General features: G+C 40.8%; 1 protein-coding gene across 8 annotated transcripts in view; it reads right to left on the bottom strand.

The window, feature by feature from the left end:
* Window positions 1-2,259: 2,259 nt before the first annotated feature.
* BIN1 (bridging integrator 1) overlaps window positions 2,260-17,738 on the bottom strand; it is a 130,152-nt gene continuing 114,673 nt past the window's right edge. For 4 of the 8 annotated variants that reach the window (XM_081937978.1, XM_081937979.1, XM_081937981.1 and 1 more), the window contains 6 exons: window positions 16,880-16,990; window positions 15,718-15,741; window positions 11,260-11,361; window positions 10,302-10,406; window positions 8,795-8,896; window positions 2,260-2,766 (listed from right to left, as the gene is read on the bottom strand). In XM_081937978.1, coding sequence (XP_081794104.1) covers window positions 2,659-2,766; window positions 8,795-8,896; window positions 10,302-10,406; window positions 11,260-11,361; window positions 15,718-15,741; window positions 16,880-16,990 — 552 coding nt within the window. In that variant the 3' untranslated portion in view covers window positions 2,260-2,658. The remainder of the gene's footprint in view (window positions 2,767-8,794; window positions 8,897-10,301; window positions 10,407-11,259; window positions 11,362-15,717; window positions 15,742-16,879; window positions 16,991-17,738) is intronic. The other 4 variants (XM_081937980.1, XM_081937982.1, XM_081937985.1 and 1 more) reach the window with 1 other exon arrangement.

Raw genomic sequence — 17,738 nt, 5'->3', positions numbered from 1 at the left:
GATAAATTCTAAACAATTACTATATGGCAGCTACATCATTTTTAAAAACCCTCTAATTCTTTGAAACCATTTAGTGATTGTCTAGATTTTTACAGCTGAGTGATGGTTGCCCTAGAACAGGGGTGTCAAACTCAATTTCACTGAGGGCTGTGGTTGATCTCAGCAGGCTGGGTGGGCGTGGCCAACTTGGTGGGCAAGGTGGACTGGATGGGTGTGGCCAGTTCAACATCACCACCACTGTGGTGGTGTAGGCAGGGCTGGGGGGATGCATTGTCTCCAGCAAAGGAAGACAAAACTAGGGCGAACGCTAAACCCATGTTCATCAGAGAAGACTCACCCTCCCTCTTAGGCCATGCAGAAGACCCTCATATGATAGCACGGGTTCCCGGAACCATGGGCAGCAGAGAGCAAGCACCGAGCCTGACCCTTGCACTCCCAGGGCACCAGAATCCCACAGCCCAGCCCCATTTCCCGGAGAGGGGCCCAGATGCGCTTACCTCCTCCTCAAGGTTGCTCTGCTGTGCTGGCTCTCCTTGGCCAGGTTGTTCATGGTGGGTGCAGTAAGGCAAATAGTATTGTCAGAGGGAGGACCACTCCCTCTCCTTGCGAGAAGACCTGCTTTGTAACCAAAGCATCCTCAATGATAGGATGGGAGACCACCAGGAGAGGAAAAAGCAAGGGGATGGTGAAAGGGCAGCAGGGCTTGTAGTGGCTAAGGGCTAAGGCAGGACTTCCCTCAGACCCTCTCTCCCTCTCATAATCTCCTTCCTTTCTTCCTTTCTTTCCTTCTTACCTCCCTCTCATTCCCATCTCCTTCCTTCCTCTTTCCCTCCCACCCTGATTCCCTGTCTCCTTCTCATTCCCATCTCCTTCCTTCCTTCATCCCTCCCTCCTTCCTTCCCTCTCTTCCTCCTTCTCATTCCCAACTTACTTACTTCCCTGCCTTCCTCATCATTCCCATATTCCGTCCTTCCTTCCTCCTTCCCTCCCTCCCACCCTCCCTTCTTCCTTCCCTCCCTCCCTCCTTCTCATTCCCTCCTTTTCATTCCCCATCTCCTTCCTTCCTCCGCACTCAGAAAGGGACAAAGGGAGATGGAGAGATTGGCAGCCCTGCTGGTGGCCATGGCTTTCCCACACGTGGGCGGTCCTAGTAAAAGGGAAGCGCTCGTGTGCTGTGAGGCTGGGATGGCAAGCAGGCCATGGAGGCGCTGTTGGCAGGTGCGGCACTGATCTACAACTTGGTGGGCTGAAATGCGGTCAGCATTAGATCTGCAGAGCTGCCCCTGCCGCTTGGCCTCACCCCTTGCATGACTACAGGAGGCAGCCAGGGCATGGAGGCTGGCATCCTGGGTGAAAGGGAAGCACTCAGAATGCAATCAGGCTGTGGAGCAAGACAGTCACCCGAGACATCAGGCCTCCCATGCTCACTGCCTCCTGTGCATGCACCTATGGGGTGGGAGCAGCCCCTCGCTGGCTCCAGGGCAGCCCGCAGATCTAAGGCTGACCACATTCCAGGGATGGCCATCACCAAGTTGTAGATCAGTGCCTGACTGGGCTGGGCTGGGACAAGGCACCACGGGCTGGTCCTTTGCTGTTTCCAGGGGGACTCCGTGGGCCGGATCTAACCACATCATGGGCCAGATCTAGGCCGTGTGCCTTGTGTTTAACAATCCTGCCCTAGAATTTCACCCATTACAGTTTTTAAATACAAGATAAATACATCTTAAGAGCAAAGACACAGGGAATAATTGTTCTGGATGCAGAGCAATGCAAACACAGCTAGAAGTTATATAAATGAAGCAGTCACTCCGTCATCTCATTTACCTGACCTCAAACACGATGCCAGGATCAGCTACATTGGTGTAATTATATGTATCTCTCTTCTTCTTCATCACCTCTTCCTATCAGATGGCACAGAATTTGCAGCCAGCACCAACCCCCCATTTCAGTACAATATTATGAAAACAATAGTAGTAAAGACGCTATATTTATACTTTTCCCCCATATGAATGTTTCCTATAGAACAAAAATACACAGGTCATTCTTAAACCATGCCTTGCCAGAACCAGGCTTATTTTCTTTCTAATAAGCACTGACAAGTATTTTAAATGTGTGGATTTTGGCTAGATTTTTTTTCCCAAAAGAACACAAACACACACACACACACACACAAAACACAGGACAGGCATCGAAGCCGAGATAGCGTGATGGTATACTTTGCAGGGGGTGCCACAGAAACAAGTTCAGCCACGAAACAGGTTGACCGTGCCTTCCCACAAGATAAAACTTTATTGTGTAGTTTCAGGAGAACAGGACTGCTAGTATTCACAGCTTACGATGCTGAGCACATCCTATTTCACACAACATTGCTCCAACCACTCAATGACAACCTTCTGGATTGACCTTATTTAACTCAAACAGAGAAAGGATTTTTTTTCCCAACCTGTCTTTCTTTATTAACTCTATCTTTGATAATACTTTGATTCAGCGGACTTCTAAAAACATTGTTTTCTGTGAGGAATCCAACCTTTACGCTGCTTTTTCTTAAACAAAAAACATTCTTTCAATTTTTTTTTAGACCTTCCTCAGGAGGAGGGGGAGAAGAAGACACCTCTTGCTTTCTTGCTGAAGAGAAGCTATCTAAAGAGCTGCAAGGCCTCACTGCACCCGTTCAGTGAAATTCTCTGGGAAAACTCCCCGGCATTGGTCAAATGCTTTGTTCTGAAGCCAATCAGTTTCTTTCACACCCATCAGCCATCCTTCATCCTGGCAAGAGACAGGAGAAAAAGAAAAAAATGTTGGTACAACAAAAACCCGGCATTTTTTTATTATTATTATTATTTATTTGATTTGTTAGTCCTTCCATCTCCACAAGGGACTCGGGGCGGCGTACAATAAATAAAAGCACATATATATATTACACGGAGGAGGTAACAACCATTACAATACATAAAATAATAATAATGAGATTAAGAATTAAAATACCCCAGTTTAAAATTACTGATTTAAAAAGACTGTCAGGAGGAATAAGATGGAATTATGGTTGAGCCAGGCCAGATAGTTGAAAAAGGTGGGTCTTGAGTTTTGAACGGAAGGAGCGGAGGTCGGTGGTAATCCTAATGTCGAGGAGGAGGTCATTCCAAAGGGCTGGGCCCATCACAGAGAAGGCCCTACTCCTGGGTGTCGCCCTCTGACACTGTTTAGTGGACGGCACCCGGAAAAGTCCCTCTCTGTGAGAGCGGATTGGTCGTAGGGATGTATGGGGCAGGATGCGATCCCGCAGGTAGCTAGGTCCTGTGCCATGGAGCGCTTTGAAGATGGTAATCAAAACCTTGAAACGCACCCGATAGACCACAGGAAGCCAGTGCAGCTCGCGCAGGAGAGGTGTTACATGGGAGTATCTAGTACTCCCCATAATCACCCACGCGGCCGCATTCTGGACCAACTGTAGTCTTCGAGTACATCTCAAAGGAAGCCCCATGTAGAGAGTTCTAAGAGTTCTAAGTTCACTGAAACTGAATTTTAAATCAAGTGTTAAAGGTTATGTATTGGGGATAAAATTATTATCATTAATCACAGCACTTGTAAATAACCCTTGAGTTCTTTCTCATGCTTCTAGGGTGCTTGCAAGCAGGAAGTGCAGTATAGACATACTCTTTTCCCACAGTTGTTCCTACAACTGGGATTTGGAGGCAATACGGAGTCTTCAAGATGAAAAACACCATAAGGTAAAGGTAAAGGTTCCCCTCACATATATGTGCTAGTCATTCCTGACTCTAGGGGGCAGTGCTCATCTCAATTTCAAAGCTGAAGAATCAGTGCTAGTCCGAAGACGTCTGTGTGGTCATGTGGCCGGCATGACTAAATGCCAAAGGAGCATGGAACACTGTTACTTTCCCACCAAAGGCGGTCCCTATTTTTCTACTTGCATTTTTACATGCTTTCAAACTGCTGGGTTGGCAAAAGCTGTGTAATGGGAGCTCACTCCGTTATGCGGCACTAGGGATTTAAACCACTGAACTGTCAATCTTTCTGATTAACAAGCTCTGCATCTTAACCACTGAGTCACCGCATACCCAGTAAAATCACCATATCTCATGGCAATGAGTTCTACAAGTTAATTATGCCTTGTATGGAACAATGGTTTCTTTAGTCTGCTCTAAATCCTTTTCCAATAGTTTGATTCTTGGTCCTGGTGTTTTGAAAACTTTCGGGGGAATTTCTTTTCCTTCTCCCATGCCATGTATGATTTTATATGTATTTATCTTTCCCTGAAGTTGCTTTTTTTCTCCAAGCAAAATCGTCCTATGTACAGGTGAAACTCGAAAAATTAGAATATCGTGCAAAAGTTCATTTATTTCAGTAATGCGACTTAAAAGGTGAAAGTAATATATGAGATAGACTCATTACATGCAAAGCAAGATAGTTCAAGCCGTGATTTGTCATAATTGTGATGATTATGGCTTACAGCTCATGAAAACTCCAAATCCAAATCTCAGAAAATTAGAATATTACATGCAATCAATAAAACAAGGATTGTACATAGAACAATATCGGACCTCTGAAAAGTATAAGCATGCATATGTACTCAGTACTTGGTTTGGGCCCCTTTTACAGCAATTACTGCCTCAATGCGGCGTGGCATGGAAGCTATCAGCCTGTGGCACTGCTGAGGTGTTATGGAAGACCAGGATGCTTCAAAAGCAGCCGTCAGCTCTTCTGCATTGTTCGGTCTCATATCTCTCATCTGTCTCTTGGCAATGCCCCATAGATTCTCTATGGGGTTAAGGTCAGGCGAGTTTGCTGGCCAATCAAGCACAGTAATCCCACGGTCATTGAACCAGGTTTTGGTGCTTTTGGCAGTGTGGGCAGGTGCCAAGTCCTGCTGGAAAATAAAGTCAGCATCCCCATAAAGCTCGTCTGCGGAAGGAAGCATGAAGTGCTCCAAAACCTCCTGGTAGATGGCTGCGTTGACCCTGGACTTAAGCACAGTGGACCAACACCAGCAGATGACATGGCTCCCCAAATCAACCCAGACTGTCGAAACTTCAGACTGGACTTCAAGCATCTTGTAGTTTGTGCATCTCCATTCTTCTTCCATACTCTGGGTACTTGGTTTCCAAATGAGATGCAAAAGTTGCTCTCATCAGAAAAGAGGACTTTGGATCACTGAGCAACAGACCAGGTCTGTTTTTCTTTAGCCCAGGTAAGACGTTTCTGACATTGTTTGTTATTCAGGAGTGGCTTGACAAGAGGAATACAACATTTGAAGCCCATGTCCAGGATCCATCTGTGGCTCTTGATGCACTGACTCCAGCCTCAGTCCACTCCTTGTGAAAGTCCCCAACACTTTTGAATGGCCTTTTCCTGACAATCCTCTCCAGGCTGCGATCATCCCTGCTGCTTGTGCACCTTTTTCTTCCACACTTTTCCCTTCCACATAACTTTCTATTAATGTGCTTTGATACAGCACTTTGGGAACATCCAACTTCTTTTGCAATTACCTTTTGAGGCTTTTCCTCCTTATGGAGGGTGTCAATGATGGTTTTCTGCACAACTGTCAGGTCAGCAGTCTTTCCCATGATTGTGATTCCTACTGAACCAGACTGAGAGACCATTTAAAGGCTCAGGAACCCTTTTCAGGTGTTATGGCTTAATTAGCTGATTAGAGTGGGCCACTTTGAGCCTAGAATATTGCACCTTTTCACAATATTCTAATTTTCTGAGATTGTGGATTTGGGGTTTTCATGAGCTGTAGGCCATAATCATCACAATTATGAGAAATCACAGCTTGAACTATCTTGCTTTGCATGTAATGAGTCATTCTCATATATTAGTTTCACCTTTTAATTTGCATTACTGAAATAAATGAACTTTTGCAAGATATTCTAATTTTTTGAGTTTCACCTGTATATAGGCTCTGACCTGCCAGTCATTGTCGATATGCCCTTATATGGGAGCCTCCATCTATGAGCTAACCAGCAGCTTAAGTAAGTTGAGAATGGATCTAGCAGCAAACTGGAAAAACAGTAGAAACCTTTTCAATGCATCAGTTCATCAATGAATGAAAGGGAAGGCCGAAACAGGTTGATGACCAACTGCAAGCTGCAGGACTGCTTCCTTCCATCTAGCCCAGCGGTTCTCAAATAGTGGGGCGCGCCCCCCTGGGGGGGCACGAGGCTCCGTAAAGGGGGGCGCGAAGGCTCCCTTTCCATCTGGGTGCAACGGCGGCGGCGTGGGCGAGGCATAATATATCCCGCCTGGAAGTGGCAGCACTTCGGACTGTGGATTTTCATTGGAGCCGCGGGCTGGAGCTGTGCAAGAAGCCTGCTCGGGCAGGGGTGGGAGGGAGGGAAGCATGGCTGTCCCAGGCTTCCCTCCCTTCCCCCCCCCCCAGCCCAAGCAGACTTTTTGCACAGCTCCAGCCCGCGGCTCTGATGAGTCTCTGAGCAGTCCCCAGGGCTGCCACTTCAAGCCGGGATATATTCTGCCATGCCCTCGGCGGCGTCTTTATGCAGGTAGCTCGCCTCCCCGCCAGCAGCTCCACCGCCAGCATTCCGTCTGGAAGCGGAAGCGCAACAGCCGCTGTTGGGGAAGGGACAAAGGGGCGGCGGTCGCCCGATCTTGCCACCGCCACCCCTTCGCCCCTGGTAACGGCGACTGTTGTGCTGCTGCTTCCAGCTGGGATGCTGGAGGAGCTGCTGGCAGGGAGGGAAGGAAGAAAGGGAGGAGGGAGTAAGGATAGACAAGCAAGAGGGAAAGAGGAAAGAAGGCAAGCAGGCAGGAAGGAGGCAGAAGGAAGGAGGGAAGAATGGAACTGGAAGGGAGGCAGGGAAGGAGGGAGGGAGAAAGGAAGGATAGGAGGATAGGGAAAGAGGAAAGAAGGCAGGCAGGCAGGGGGAAAGAGGAAGGAGGGAACTGGAAGGGAGGCAGGAAGGAAGGGAAGGAGGAAGGGAGGGTGGAAGGAAGGATAGACAAGCAAGAGGGAAAGAGGAAAGAAGGCAAGCAGGCAGGAAGGAGGCAGAAGGAAGGAGGGAAGAATGGAACTGGAAGGGAGGCAGGGAAGGAGGGAGGGAGAAAGGAAGGATAGGAGGATAGGGAAAGAGGAAAGAAGGCAGGCAGGCAGGGGGAAAGAGGAAGGAGGGAACTGGAAGGGAGGCAGGAAGGAAGGGAAGGAGGAAGGGAGGGTGGAAGGAAGGATAGACAAGTAAGAGGGAAAGAGGAAAGAAAGCATGTGACTACGGTGGGAGACGAGGAAAGACCGATGTGCTATGTTATGCAGAGGTGTACTTATAACAATTTTATAGACAAATTATACTATTTACAGTCGCGCGGGGGGGGGGGCGCGAAATGTTTTCTTCTTCCTAGGGGGGGCATGACAGAAAATAATTGAGAAGCACTGATCTAGCCATAGAGTTCTGTGCTGCCAAGAACATTTATCCTTTGGTTTCTAGAGAGAAAACAATCTTCCACAGCAGCCAATTCTTCCCACTTGGCTCCAGTGGGAGTATTGACCTCATCAAAGTATTCCCTGATATTTCTACCATCAAAACCCACTGCCTCTCTCCATAGTGTTCCTGACTTTGCCTCCATAGTTTCTGGAGAATACTGCAACTCATGACTGTTGGAAGGAAGGGGGTAGCAATGCTGTCCAGCAAGCATTTGGGTAGAGTTCAAAGCACAGAAGATCTACCTCTAATAAAAGAATATTGTCAACTAATGGTTAGAATTAAATTGGGGCTATATATGGGTCAACAGAATTTGTGAGGACTTAGGTTTCTTATGGCTATGCAATGATTCCAAACTGATGACACATTTAACCCCACTTTCCAGCTCAGCCTGATTTTCTCCTATAGAATGCAAGCAAACAGAAGTGACCCTATGTGCACAGCTATGGAGGAAAGGTTCCAAATCTAGAGGAAGCTTTCTACAGATGAGGCATCCTTTGTTTATGTTTGATGCAATGCTAATGTTCCCAATGAGGAAAAAACAAGCAAACAAAATGTACCAGTGGCTAAGAAACATTTCTATTTTCAACTCACTCCCTTTACAAAAATGAATGAATGCAATGAAGACCTATAAGAACGCAGTGCCATCTACTGGCATTCAAAAAGAGCATGAACAAGGCAGAGAAAAAAATATTGCACTCATAGCCACCATCACAATTTTTAGACATTTGTAGGGCAAAGAGAGGGATAAAAAGCAAATATGAAATTAAAAAAACAGCAGAGAGTACAATAGTGGGTACATTAATTCACTTTTTAAAGGTAAATTAAATTTCCTTGAATTTAAGTTAAGAAGTCTTTTTTTAAAATACTTAGAAAATATGTTGCTGGTTGCAAGGGCAAGACTCCACTGTAGTATTCTGATTGCCTTCTGTCTAATTAGGTAAACCTAATATTACAGACTAATAGTTATAGATAGTATAATTTAAAAAGTAACACTAAACAAGTATAACCTCCTTAGTTGGATATTGGATTGGATTAGGAAACTCAATAATCAATATTCATCTCCTTATACTTTACATCTCTATTAAATCACATCCTTCTCATGCAATATTTGCTTCCACATAGAAAATCATCATTTTAAAGAAATAGCCTACTATTTGAAGAAAAAGAGATTTACTCATTAACTTGTCTATCAAGAGAGTAAATTGAAAGGTTCGACTTGCTGAAGGTTACATAGCATGCTTCATTGCAGAAAGCAGATTTGATCTGAAATCTTGAAACTGGACCAATGCAGGATTTACCAACCTTATTAGTTATGAGACACACCTATTGCATTATCACCATACCTGCTCATCTGGGTTTTCAAATGGAGTCACCAAGACCACATCTCCAGCCTTCAGCTGCAATTCGTCATTGTCAGTAGCTGCGTAATCATGCATGGCTTGTACCTGCATAAGAATAATGGTCCTACAGTAAGGATTAAGGGGGAGATTTTGTTTCATATCTATACATATCTAGTGCAGCTGGACCCTTACATACTAACTATACTGCAGTCTATCTGCTGTTCCATTTCTCCTTAATGTGTTCAGTATTCAGGAAAGCTCTATGATACTTGATGATTGCACTTTTAGGAAAATGAATTGGTGCTGTCCTGCAGATTATGTTCTTATAGTTTCAATGCTTCAATTATTTTTTGCAGTTATTTTGGGATAGTTTTTGTCTTGTTTCTTTATAAAAGAAGTAAGTAAATAAGATACCCATAGTCTTAGTAAAAGTCTTAGTAATCTACCCAAAGTCGCTTGACAGTGAGGCGGCATATAATTTAAATATATACACATACAGACTATTTTGGATAGAATCTGTTACTGAATTTCTAAAATCTAATGCTTATTTTAATTAATAGACAGATGATAGATAGATGATAGATAGATAGATAGATAGATAGATAGATAGATAGATAGATAGATAGATGATGATAGATGATAGATAGATAGATAGATAGATAGATAGATAGATAGATAGATAGATAGATAGATAGATAGATGATAGATAGATAGATAGATAGATAGATAGATAGATAGATAGATAGATAGATGATAGATAGATAGATAGATAGATAGATAGATAGATGATGATAGATGATAGATAGATAGATAGATAGATAGATAGATAGATAGATGATGATAGATGATAGATAGATAGATAGATAGATAGATAGATAGATAGATAGATAGAGATAGATAGATAGATAGATAGATAGATAGATAGATAGATAGATAGATAGATGATGATAGATGATAGATGATAGATGATAGATAGATAGATAGATGATAGATAGATAGATAGATAGATAGATAGATAGATAGATAGATGATGATAGATGATAGATGATAGATAGATAGATAGATAGATAGATAGATAGATAGATAGATAGATAGATAGATAGATGATGATAGATGATAGATAGATAGATAGATAGATGATGATAGATGATAGATAGATAGATAGATAGATAGATAGATAGATAGATAGATAGATAGATGATAGATAGAATAAATTAAAATAAATATTAGATTTTAGAAACTATCTATTTATTTAGATTCTATCCAAACTAGTCTACTCTATTTACTTTATTTCTTCTTTCAACAGACAATAATTTATCAGCATTACATGTGACACTGTTGAGTTTCCTGTATCCAAACTAAATTCATTTAAAATTGTGCATTGAATTCTCATAAATGGCTGAGTCAATTTTCCATTTTACAGCTTCAGTTATTCAAAGCACATAGAATGAAATGGCTGCATGTCTAGGATGAATATTCAGGTGTATCTTCACCATAAAAAAAAACTTACCTTGAAGAGAAATCCTGGTGGCATGTCAGATCTCTCAGAGATGGCTCTATTCTCATCGGTCCCATTGACTGTGGCAGTATCCACAACTACAGTTGGCAGAGAACTCTGAAGGAAATAAAACAGGATTAAAGGCACCAAAGTTAGGCCCAATTGAGAAAAGAACATAGAGCAAACCCTTCCTGTAGCCATTCCTGAACATGGACCCTTTATTCAAATATTCATTAGGTGTCTCCATATTTTGTGGAAGTTAGGATTTAGGTATGGGGGGGGGTGGCTGAGGTAAAGAGAATGACTTATGAAAAGATGGAAAGGAAACCACAGAAGACAATAATTTGTAGAGGGAAATTGGTGTGCGTAAAGATTAATGGCGTGAATAACAGATTCTGTTATTACAAGACATTTAGGTTTGTAGTAATAGGCATTCTGGTCAATTTTCTCCCTTTTAAAAAAAAAATCTAAAATCAGTTTTGGTGTTTAGCGCAGATATATCTAACTTCTGTGTCCTCGGAATCATTCTCATTCCCAGCAGTAACCGCTGTTTCTGATTTTGTAAGGGTATCAAATTGTAACTAGACATGCTGAACAAATGAAAGTTAGCCTCAGCAATGAAAAAGGGTTTTGTTTTTGTTTTTAAACGTAGGTCCAGATGTTGGACACACATAAAAGTTCCAAGATGATTAACTGGGACTGAAGCAGATGTATTCTTCCTAATTCAGATGAATTGCAAATGCTGCAGGAATACGTATGTTTAGCTGTTTTCATCAGAGAGACACTCATCTAAGGATGAATAATGGGCTTTGCTCTATGGTCCAAGTCAATAAAATAGGGATTCGACCCACAGCTCAAAAAAGCTAAACATTTTATCTTCAATGGGTTCACACAACTGCTCATATTAAATGTGAACAACGGTTAGGGGAGAATGAGACCCCTCCTCCCTCTCCCTTCCCTGCTGTCTTACTGAGGCAGATCCTGAATCAGTTTCGGGTTTAGCAGCTGCTTCTGCTTCAGCTGTTCCTCCTTTGCCAGCTCCGTCAGCCTCAGCAGGAGTGGCTTCTGTAGACTGCAACATAAAAGCAGTTAAAACTCCTGGATCTCAAAGTGTCTAACCAATCCCACACCTTTGCAGAAAATTGCCATGACCTGCTCTGTTTTTAGGACTGGTCTGAACTATCGGTTTCTGAAGATCAAAACTGAACTGGGTTGATCTTTTAGATGTTCATGCTTCAGGTTGTTTGGGATCAATAGACTCCCAATTTGTGTACTGTATTGGCAAGCCGATGTTGCATCACCTTCAGGAGAAGCAAATAGTTTTAGGCTAGAATGTTAGCTTTTTATTACATTCTTATAGTTGCCTTGTCTGGGTCAAGCTCATCTGTCCTCTGATATTTCTATAATATGTGAGGTTTAAAGGAATCTTTTCAGTTCCTGCTGTACTGTTGATCTTCTTGTAAAAAACAGAAGCATGGTTTGACTATCTGTATGAAAGCTAAGCAATTAAGATTGTTTCAACATTACTCGAAGGAAGAAAAATTCCCATCTAAAAATATTCTTGAAAATCAACTCTACACCTTTCCACAACTAGGCTTCTCTTCAGCATATAAATCAAGAGCATGTCCAGGATTTTCTGATTTCTATATAACTGCAAAATGTCAGGTTTCCACCACCACCCCACCACCACCCCACCACCACCATCATTGTATCTGCTGAACAAAACTCTGCATTGGCAACAGGAAGGGCATCCGGCCAGTAAACACTCAGCTCCATCCAGTTGCCCAGACTCCATCGCACAAGGGATTATGGGGTTGTTAAAAGAAGAGTAACTATCATTATTTCTATTCATGTGAAACCTACCATATCTTTTCTAGTTCTCTTAAATAAAATATTTAAATGTGGCTTGACAAAGAGACCGGAGAACTAAAAAAGAATTGTGATTCATTCTAAAGTGGAAATAAGCTTTCTTTCAACAACAGAACCTGCTCCTTTGTAAAAGCAGCTGTTAAGCAAATCATCAGGATCACTATGCAAATCCAGCTTCCCCAATGGATTTTTTTTTTTTTGCTGGAAATCACATGAAGACATGTGAACCAGCTGTCCAAGTACCCCAAACTGTGATCAAGTGACTGTGTGGGTGGTGTGGTGTTTGTGAGTGCAAATACAAGTCATCAGTCACTTTGTCCAAGATTGCCGTAAATTTGAACCATCATTAAATGACATGTCGTAAATCAAGGACTACCTGTACCCAACAAATCTGTTCTCAGCTGTAATTTTGAAACCAACATCATGAGAAGTTCATTAATATATTGAAAAGCTTGAATATTTCTAAAAAGAAATATAATTTCTGAAATCAGAACCCTGGGATATTCTATAATATATAATTTAGTATAGATTACCTTACTATAGCAAATTAAGTACAATGCTATATATTAGTACAATGCTATATATACAATTAGTATAACACCAGGTTTTGTTATAGCCATGGGGGTGGGGGGATTCTAAAATCCCAAATTAAAGAAATTATTATCACCCAACTATAGATTTTGGATTTTATTTTCTTAGTATATAGTAAATGAAATGAATGCCTATGCAAACTTAAAATAAAAAGTCTCCCTCAAGCCTGAGTTGAGTTCTGGTGAATTTGGGGGACAGGTTTTGGTAACTATTTTCATAAACAAATTAGCATTTGCTTAAACTATCCTGAGTTGTCTGAAGAAAAGCGGTATATAAATCTTGTTACAATTTATATTTGTAATCAATAAGAATTTTTATGGGCACAGTTGGCATTTTTCCAATGATCTGGGAATAACTTTAAAAATTCAAAAGGCGGGTTATAAATGGACATCTATCCTTAAGATGGTTATGAACCATTACAAGATGTTCAAAATCAAATTATTGTAGAACTTTAATTTCAGTAGATCCCGCCCTATCGATTTAATAGGAATTAAATTCCAATTTCGTTGGAAATGAAGTGTGCTAGGTAAAGAAGAAAACCAGCAAGTAGGTAACTCCTGGTATGGAGCACAGCAATCAAGAAGGACATTTCTGAACACTTGTCAGAATTTAGCTGGCTGATAACCTGGGTGGCTGATTGGCCAATCTACTGAAATGCACTATTGCTAAAATTATCAGCAGGAAGCGAATCCCTAAATTGCACCTGCTGAAGGGATTAAGTTTTCAAGCAGATATATAAAATTTAAGGAAAATAGAGAAACAGAAATTGGACAGTAGAAGAGAAAATAACGGGTACAAAAAGATACAGTAATGAAAATACTGTGAGAAGACAGACAGCAAAAATGTTCCAGGGTAGTTAGATGGGTTGGGTTGATAAGAGTCAATTGCTTTATATTTTGGATAATGAATAGGGGAAATGCAGTGTTATATTATGTATGCAACCAATCCTGTAGCAAAAGTGTGAAATTATTTCAGGGAGTGGAGACAGAGATTGGGAAAGGTATATTAATAATATAGCAGTGCTATATTTAATTGATTTACTAAACACATTGGTATGTCACCACAACCAAAAATGACTCCGTGGCTCATGTAAAAAATATGATGCAAAATAAACCCCATGTAAAAATTAAAAATACAACTGCCCTACAAAAATAGAAAGAGAATAACACATTGCAATAACAACTCAAATCAGGGCAGGATCTAAAAAAAAAAAGCTAGTTCTTTAAAAACTTGCAGAAAACCGACAGAGAGGGAGATAATCCAATCTCCCCAGGGAGGCGATTTCATAATATTGACTTAGGGGGGCGGAGGAGGGGGAACAGCACCTTCTTCCCCAATCAACTCCAAACTTAAATAAGTATTTCCCTGGGGTCTTTGGTGCTTTCTGTGCTTGGTTGAAAACTACAAATATTCTCTTCTCTAAGTATTTCTGTCATTTTATGTGGACTCTCATTATATTGCTGATTCTATTTTAAAAGAATGCTTGGCTTTTATCTCCAGTTGTCCTTTCTCCTTAAAATCAAAATCTTGCTGGAATATAAACAATTAAATTTGAATAAAGAAACACTGTGGTCTGCACATCCACCGGAAAGAAAATCAGATTTCCATTGATTTCCTGGATGTTACTGAAAATTGTTATTTTATCCTAAATAGATCTGAAGGACAGATTCTGAAATAACTTCCCTACAATGTCTGGGATTGATATCTCCATTTCTAACTCATTGTCTACTAATCATAAATATCTTTTTTTCTAGGAGGAGAAAGCATGGGAAACCCATTGGTAAAATAAGTTTAGAGTGCCAATTTTACATTCCCATTGACGATGGTTCAGAATTGTGTGCAATTTAAAATAGACGTAGGGTTTCATTGATACTGATATTTAATTGAGCTATTAGTAACTAATAAGTCACATCCAAATAGCATAATAAAAACACAATTTGAAATTGTGAGATACGTATATACAGCAATCACTTGTCCAATAACAATTGCAATCCCACTGTTAATTTAAAGCTTTAACCTATATAATCTGATAATCCCTTTATCATTACATCAGAATACAATATTTAGAACTAAACATTATAAGTGAGAGGAAATCAAAACAATGCTTTTAGAAATAGAAGAGCATAGAGAAGTAAATTATTAATAACTGATAAACACTGATTCTAAAATGCCCAAATATATTAACAATATTAAAGATTTGATAGAACTTGATATGATACACTGTCAACTTCATTTCAACACAAACTTAGAAACAGTGATAGATACCACAGAGTACCATGATATGAAACTAGAGCTGTTGAGACACTATTACATGCAACCTAAACCAACAAACAAAACTATATTACCAAAGGCATTTTATCATTGAGGAGCCAGTTTGGTATAGTCATTAAGGCATCAGGTTAGAAACTGGGAAACTGGGAGGTTAGAAAATGAGTTCTGGCCCTGCCTTAGGCACAAAGCCAGCTCTGTGGTCTTTGGCCATAAACTTTCTCTCAGCCTTAGGAAGAAGGCAATGGCAAACCATATATATAAATCTCTTCAAAAATTCGATTTTCTATCATCCTTGCCAATTTCCAAAGCAACAGCTGGAATATCTGAGATTGAAATGGTCAAATGGCAATGTGGGAGAAGAAATGACATCAGAAAAATCCAAGGCTTCCTCCATACCTCTGCCATGTTCCCAGTACAAAAGGAAATTTTGACCAGCCATTGCTCACCATAGGAAGATATTTTCTATTTAAAATATGAAAACGATAAAATAATGATGTTCCTTATACTACTAAATTTGCCAGAGGTTTCTAATGTGGGAGTATCTGGCCAAGTAACTAGATTGCTCTACTGTGAATGAGCATAGAGGCTCAGGATACACATAACGGTCTTTGCATAATAATGGTGCAAAGTAACATTTACAAACACCAAGTGTTACATTATAATTTTGCAGTGAAAGTTGTATTAATAGAAATCTTACCTCCCATAAATCCCAAGACAAAGGCTAAGCATAGCAAAAAGCAATGGGGAAACAAGCATTAAATCTTTATTATTTCAAACAACATAAAAAGTGCAAACATACCAAATGGCCACAAAATATTTAGTAATGTCATATATTGAAATTAAGTAATGTGGTTTATAGTTTTGGATAGTCCATTTCAGTAGTGGACTTGAAGGACCAAGTTAGGAACAGATCCTCCTGGAGATAATGATTTTATGTGGTCAGTAGACATTGACCTATTGGGCCATGATCAATTAATTTCAGTTCTTTAAATATTTCAGTAGTCAAAAGGAGGAAGATGGCAGATAAATTGGATGGATGGATGGGGTCAAAAAAATATCCTTCAAAGAAATCCGAGTTACAACTAAATACAATACAAGATGAAGAGTAATTGCCTATGCAATCATCATGAGCATCTAACTCTCAATGGCATCTAACTAATAATACTCTATCAGGTATGCCTGATTACTATTTCAGACTTAACCAAATCTTTAACGTTGCAACTTGGCTAAAGACAAACCATTATTCCCCTCTACAACCCTTTGCACTGTTTGTAATACAAGATAAGAAATAATGGATGTGAAGCTCTTAAATACATTAAATAAACACCAAATATTACTGCTGATCAACAAGGCATATGCAAGACTCAAGTATGCATTTAGTCACCAAGAAAGTGGTAGGATTCAGCCAGTTCGCACCTATTCAGGAGAAGCGGTTGTTAACTTTCTAAGCAGTTCGGAGAACTGGTGGTTGGAAGAAATCTCATTTTCCCCCCCACTTTACAGGGCTAATCCTGTAAGGAAGGCAGGAAGGAAACATTCTGGTGTTGTTTCTAGCCTAATCTTTATTGTCCTGCTTACAGAAACTGCTTCCCCGGTTAACCCTTGTTACATTGTAACAGCTAAGGTAAAGCACCCATCGATCTGAGTGATGTTGAGTTGGCCACGCCCACCCAGTCACATGACCACCAAGTTACGCCTACCCAGCTAGTCATTAGGGCAGAGAACCAGTTGTTAAATTATTTGAATCCCACCACTGCACCAAGAATTCATCTGTCATACCATACAATTCTCCCCATAAGAACCCATAAAGTCTTTACTGCCTGGTCATGGAGTGAAGGAATGACAACAGGTAAACCAACCTGAGTAGTAGGTGTGGGTGACTTCCCTACAAGGTTGTTATCTGCTTTAATGGGATCAAAATCCAGATCCAAAAGGCTGGCTCCTTCCTGGAAGGACCCAGGGGCATCAAACTTGGCAGCATTAAAGGGGAAAAAAATCAGTGATTTTAGACAGTTAAACAGTTTAAAAAGATGGATGATATATGGAAGATGTTATCTGCAAGCTGAAGGTGCAAAATGTTATATATTAAATATATATTCATATATCTTGGTTGTCCCTAATGTACTTAACACTTCTGCATAAGGTAAGATCATAATATTCAAGTATTGGCATTTTACAAAGCTCAGACACTGCATTTGTTAGTTCACTGTCCTAGGCTGTCTATTAGATCAAGTCCATACACCCAAACAAGAACTCTTTGACTGTCTCAGGCTTCACTGCTCCAAACCCTATGGTGGCCCTACAATTCCCAGCACAACTGTTGTATTGATACCACTTTTCTCCTTATCTTAAAAAAAAAAAAAGATTGGATAGCACTTTCTGTGAAAACATCTAATTTAATCTCACAATGTTTCTATACCACCATCTTTTTCTTTCTTTAAAACCTATCTCTGGCAACCCACCACATTTTTCAGACTATAAGACGCACCAACATTTCGAAGAGATAAGTAAGAAAAAAAGTTTTCGTCCTACCTGGCCCCCAGGTGCACTCTGCAGGCTTCAGCAGGGCTGGGGTAAGACAAAAATGCCCCCGTTTTTCACCAAAATGGGGGCATTTTTCCCTTCCCCCATCCTGCTGAAGCCTGCAGAGTGCTTCTGGGGGGCGGGAAAAGGCAAAAACGTCCCATTTTTTGCTCATTTTTCACAAAAATGGGATGC

Source organism: Natrix helvetica (genome assembly GCF_964273705.1).
Source record: "Natrix helvetica genome assembly, chromosome: 1".
Lineage (NCBI taxonomy): Eukaryota > Metazoa > Chordata > Lepidosauria > Squamata > Natricidae > Natrix > Natrix helvetica.
This window is presented reverse-complemented; position numbering and strand designations above follow the sequence as displayed.